General features: G+C 49.6%; 1 protein-coding gene across 1 annotated transcript in view; it reads right to left on the reverse strand.

The window, feature by feature from the left end:
- The window catches only part of DCLK3 (doublecortin like kinase 3), a 43047-nt gene extending 37273 nt beyond the window's left edge, over positions 1-5774 (reverse strand). The window contains exons 1-2 of the mRNA XM_052644451.1: positions 5541-5774; positions 5386-5422 (exon numbers count right to left, since the gene is read on the reverse strand). Coding sequence (XP_052500411.1) covers positions 5386-5422; positions 5541-5774 — 271 coding nt within the window. The remainder of the gene's footprint in view (positions 1-5385; positions 5423-5540) is intronic.
- Between the last annotated feature and the right edge of the window lie 226 nt (positions 5775-6000).

Here is a 6000-nt window from a genome sequence, read left to right on the forward strand (position 1 = left end):
AAAAGCTAGTTCAGATATAATTACCACCAGGACATTTTCCTCCCTTTTCCAACCTTCGTTCCCCCGTCACCATTACCCATGAACTCTATAGAATGCTTTCTTGCCATGTGATAATTACGTTTACATGCCTGTCCCCACCCTACCCCCAAACACACTGTTGCAAGATCAGCGGCTTATTCATCTACACACTGTCAAGACCACCACGCAGAAGTAGGCAGCATTTGGCAATTCGGCCAGGAAAAGCTTCCTCCAGAGGACTTGTCCTAAGGTACTGCACGGAAGCTGAGTTGAGATCCATCATCCCCCAGAGAAAACACTTTACTGAAGAGCAAAAGCTCCAGGAAGTCCCAGCTGTCTCTGCCCCAGTTCCAGACCAGACACGAGGGGTTCTGAGAAGCCCGAACCATCCTCATCATCTCCCCAACCTCAGTGCTCTTCAGCCCCGACTAAGGACTCAGACTTTACCTGGCAGGCCTTAGCCTAGAGTTTGGTACTCAAAGTGTGGTCCACACTTAAGAACTAAGGAATGGGATTTCCCTGGTGGCCCAGTGGCTAAGACTCTGAGCTCCCAGTGCAGGGGCCCAGGTTCAATTCCTGGTCAGGGAACTAGATCCCACATGCCACAGTGAAGATCAAAGATCCTGTGTGCCATAACCCAGGGAAGCCAAATAAATAAATAAATAAATAAATAAAATTTTTAAATAAGAAGAACTGAGTAGCTAGTGAGAAAAGTGGAACCAGATCCCAGACACCTGGGTCAAAACCCACATTTTAGCAAGATCGCAGGTGATTCATATACTTTCAACATTTGAGAGGCACTGACCCAAGGCAATGCCAAAGAATGCTCAAACTACTGCACAACTGCACTCATCTCACACACTAGTAAAGTCATGCTCAAAATTCTCCAAGCCAGGCTTCAGCAATATGTGAACTGTGAACTTCCTGATGTTCAAGCTGGTTTGAGAAAAGGCAGAAGAACCAGAGATCAAATTGCCAACATCCCCTGGGTCATGGAAAAAGCAAGAGAGTTCCAGAAAAACATCTATTTCTGCTTTATTGACTAGCCAAAGCCTTTGACTGTGTGGATCACAATAAACTGTGGAAAATTCTGAGAGAGATAGGAATACCAGACCACCTGACCTGCCTTTTGAGAAATCTGTATGCAGGTCAAGAAGCAACAGTTAGAACTGGACATGGAACAACAGACTGGTTCCAAATAGGAAAAGGAGTACGTCAAGGCTGTATATTGTCACCCTGCTTATTTAACTTACATGCAGAGTACATCATGAGAAACGCTGGACTGGAAGAAGCACAAGCTGGAATCAAGATTGCCAGGAGAAATATCAATAACCTCAGATATGCAGATGACACCACCCTTATGGCAAAGTGAAGAGGAGCTAAAAAGCCTCTTGATGAAAGTGAAAGAGGAGAGTGAAAAAGTTGGCTTAAAGCTCAACATTCAGAAAACGAAGATCATGGCATCTGGTCCCATCACTTCATGGGAAATAGATGGGGAAACAGTGGAAACAGTGTCAGACTTTATTTTTTTGGGCTCCAAAATCACTGCAGATGGTGACTGCAGCCATGAAATTAAAAGACGCTTACTCCTTGGAAGAAAAGTTATGACCAACCTAGATAGCATATTCAAAAGCAGAGACATTACTTTGCCGACTAAGGTCCATCTAGTCAAGGCTATGGTTTTTCCAGTAGTCATGTATGGATGTGAGAGTTGGACTGTGAAGAAGGCTGAGCGCCGAAGAACTGATGCTTTTGAACTGTGGTGTTGGAGAAGACTCTTGAGAGTCCCTTGGACTGCAAGGAGAGCCAACCAGTCCATTCTGAAGGAGATCAGCCCTCGGATTTCTTTGGAAGGAATGATGCTGAAGCTGAAACTCCAGTACTTTGGCCACCTCATGCGAAGAGTTGACTCATTGGAAAAGACTCTGATGCTGGGAGGGATTGGAGGCAGGAGGAGAAGGGAACGACAGAGGATGAGATGGCTGGATGGCATCACGGACTCGATGGACGTGAGTCTGGGTGAACTCTGGGAGTTGGTGATGGACAGGGTGGCCTGGTATGCTGCGATTCACGGGGTCGCAAAGAGTCAGACACGATTGAGCAACTGAACTGAACTGAACTGACCCAAGGTACCCAAACAGAATCACTCCATCCTGATAGGTAACTTTAATAACTATACTTTTATGCACTGATGTATGCAATTATATTGCAATAAAACTGAAAGATGAAAAAGAATTCATAAAAAACACAACACTTTCTCATCATAATAATATATGTGAAGTGTTTTATATCACTGAATTCTCAGAACAATTCACTCACATCCATCTTACTGATGAGGAAACTGAGGTTCAGAGTGGTTGAGTACTTTGCCCATCATCACACAGCTCTGAAGAGTCAGAGTCAGGGTTTGAAGGCAATTCTCCTGGACTCAAGAATTGTAATCCCCATCACCACACACTTGATGGCACCCTGCCATTCAGGAACAGCCTTCCAGATCTTCCAGCCTTCCAGAGATCTCATTTCCCTTCACCCAGTCATACCCATTACTTCCGACACCACTATGCCTCTACATATACCACTCTCCCCAAGACACTGCCAGCTCTCACTGGGCAATGATTTTATGGGCTTGGCCAATAATTGTTGATGAATCAATAAAAATATTTCCTCCTTGATCATCAGACAATCCTCTGAGGATGGCTGGACAATTATTATTAAGCTAAGAAGGGTGAAGACACCGAGGTTCCCAGAGAAGTCCAATGCCTTGCACCAGGTCACCAGGAAGTCTCAGACCTCTGGGAATGGACCTGAATTCCCTGACTCCCAGGACAGATGTCTGCTTCCCCATATTTCCACTCTCCCTGTATTTCCCTCTTCTGACCTACATTACCAGGAAGTTAAAAACATCCTTCCCAAAGAACTCCCCCACATATGCATCTTCAAAAGGGGCTCTGTGTTACCGCCAGATGGGCCAGATTTAGACATTCACAGGAGGCCACCACAGAAAAACCTGGGAAACTCTGGGTACCAGATACAACAGCCCCGTGGATGCGAGGAAAGGAAATATCATCAGGCAAGAGCCTTCAACTAGTAAAGCCTATCCAAGCGCCTCACAAGGAACCCAAATCCAGGCAGAGGCCCCTGGAAAGCCAGGCTGGTGGAGACCCATCACCCTCCCCGGTCAGGCACCAGCCGGTCCCTGGAGTCTGTGGTATTGTGATTCCACTGGTCAAGACAGCCCTTCCTTTCCCATTATTGTCTTCAGAATGAAGCTAAGGGGACTTCCCTGGTGGTCCAGTGGTTGAGATTTTGCCTTCCAATGCACAGAGTGTGGGTTCGATCCCTGTTCAGGAAGCTAAGCGCCTATAAGCCTCACAGCCCAAAAACCAAAACAGAAAATAGAAGCGATATTGCAATAAATTCAATAAAAACGTTAAAAAGCGTGCACATCACCAAATTTTTTTAAAAAGAAAGAAGCTAAGACATTTACCCAGCTCCACATGTAACCAGAGAAAAGCAGCACACCTGCCTGAAATATTCAGATATTTAGGAAAACATGGGAGGGACATTTCCCTCGAATTGGTTAAAAGAGGGTTGAGGGAAGACAAGAGTGAGATCTTGTGGACAATGAATCAATGCTCCATTTTGTTTTGCATTATGCCAAAGCACCATGCCACACTTTGGGCACCCACCAAAGGCACCCAGATGAGGTGATTAATGGGCTCTGACTCCCTGTTGGTTAAACTAGTGCTTGGGCACAGAGCTCCATCCGTCAGGAGGCATTTTGTGAAAATTCTCCCCAAGGCACTCTGCAGGCTAGCACAGCCTGCCCAGAGCTCATGATACAGTCGTACTCAAGAAATGTTTGGCTCGGTTCCCTAGCATCAGATCCTGAGGCAGGAATTTCTTAGGAAAGTGTTTCATTAGCAAGTATTCCTAGGAAAAATACTGGTAGGGGAGTGAAGACGTGAGGCCAGAAAGAGAAGCAAGAGCAGCAATGATGCCTGGAGGTCAATGCAATGCCACTCTACAGTGGATTTCTACAGATTCCAGAAGCCCCAGCAAAGAGGGTCTTCCTCCAACAAAGAGGAGGGGTAGGCAGCTGGAAATGAGAACACCTGGGGCCCCAGTGTGCAGAAAGGGCTCTGAGGTCGCACTGAGTGACAGTGGAGAGTCCTTGACAGTCCAGGGTTCAGTATCCCTTTCTCCAAGGTTCGCCCAAAGCATGGCCATGATACCGCTGATTCAGTTATTCTGCAGCCTCACAGGGTTCTCATATTTCTTTTGGCTCACCCAAAAAGGACCTGGCTCAAAGACCTTTCAAACCTTCATGGAATGAGTTACAGAGCCTCTTTCAGAATTGTTTCCTGACTCTCTTCTTTCTCCCATGAAGCATTTTCTATCATTACCCAAAGCAATCCAAATATTAAGCTGAAATGTTTTCCTGAAGTTGGGCTGCCTGGCAAACCCAACAGCCTTTTTTTTTTTTTGGTTTTTTGATTGCTAGTGCCCCTGCTTCTTGCCACCTTGCCCCTTAAGGATAAGCACAATGCTTGGCTACTATTCTAAATGCCTCATTCGTTGTGTTAGTGATTGTTAGCTCAACACTAGCTTGCAGATCACCACATAAGCAGTAAATGGACTAAGTTCACGGCGATCACCTAATGCCAAGACGATCGACAAGGAAGGACCCAGCTTCAACTTGACAGCTGTCATCTTGGACAAGACAGAAAGTAAAGGAGATGGAGTCCACAGTGGGGGGCAGTGGTGGGGGATGGAAAGATGACGAACTGTTGACAATGAATAACAACTGAGTTCTCGCCACAACTTCTCCTCACCCTCCCCTCTCCCAGCAGGCAGATACCCCGAAAAGGTGTCTCCAGACACCTCTGTCCAGCCCTATACAGCCTTCTCCCATCTCACAACACCTTGCCCCCAGAGTCAGACAAGGGAAGGCTGTGGAAACGCGGTCCTACATTTGAAATTATTGATGGGATATTTCACGAATTCATTTCCCCCCTTTTTTTTTTCTGTTCATGCCCCCAAATGCTTTGCCTGGAGCCTTTTCTCCTGTGGTCTTTAGTTCTTCTGTGTGTTTCTTTACTTCTAAGGAGAACTGTCTTTCCTTTAACCGGGTCACAGAGCTGCAGAAAACCTGGGTTCAAATACCAGCTTGGCTGCTATCAAGCCATATGACCTTGGGAACCTCCGTTTGCTCGTCCGACAAATGGGAATAAATCCACCTTCCTTATAGGTCTGTGGAGACGATGAAATGAGGTCAACTCTAGGTAAAGCACCTGCTACGTCGAGATGCTCAATACAGGCCTGATTGCTCCCTCGCGGCTCCCCTCTCCTGCAGCCCCACCGCACCTCGCAGGATGTCCCTGCGTTTCCCAGGTCGGCCCCTCTGGACAGCGAGGGACAGGAACCCAGCTCGGGACAGTGTTAACCCCGAGGAGGCGAGTTTCAGCTGATGTGGACACACACAAGCACACACGCGCGCGCGCGCATATACACGCGCGTACAAGCACTGCGCGCTTGCTCCGGGCACCCCCGCGGGACCCGCACTGAGGCCCCGCCGCGCGCGGAGCGGGGTCTCCAGTCCCGGAGACAGAAGGGCTCCCCCTATCCCGGCGGCGGCCCCGACCCGGTGGGCGCCCGAGCGCACAGCACTTACCCGGGGCGGGCCGAGTGGGGCAGCCGGGGGCGGGCCGGGCGGGGGGCGGCGGCGGGCGCGGGGCGGGCGCGGCGGCGGGCATGGCTCGGAGGCCTGGACACGGGGCCGCGGCTCGACGGCAGGGCGGGCGCGGCGCGGGCGGCGAGGAACCTGCGCCGCCTCCTCTGCCCGTTCCCTCCCGCCGCCCGCCTTGTGCGGCGCCGGGCGACAGCCGCGGGGAACGTCTCCGGGGGCGCCGGCTTAGCAACCGCGCGCCCGCCCCGCCTCCCTCCCCGCGCCCGCCCCGCCCCGCCGCGCTCCTCGCCCGG

Source organism: Budorcas taxicolor, chromosome 1 (genome assembly GCF_023091745.1).
Source record: "Budorcas taxicolor isolate Tak-1 chromosome 1, Takin1.1, whole genome shotgun sequence".
NCBI classification, from domain to species: Eukaryota; Metazoa; Chordata; class Mammalia; order Artiodactyla; family Bovidae; genus Budorcas; species Budorcas taxicolor.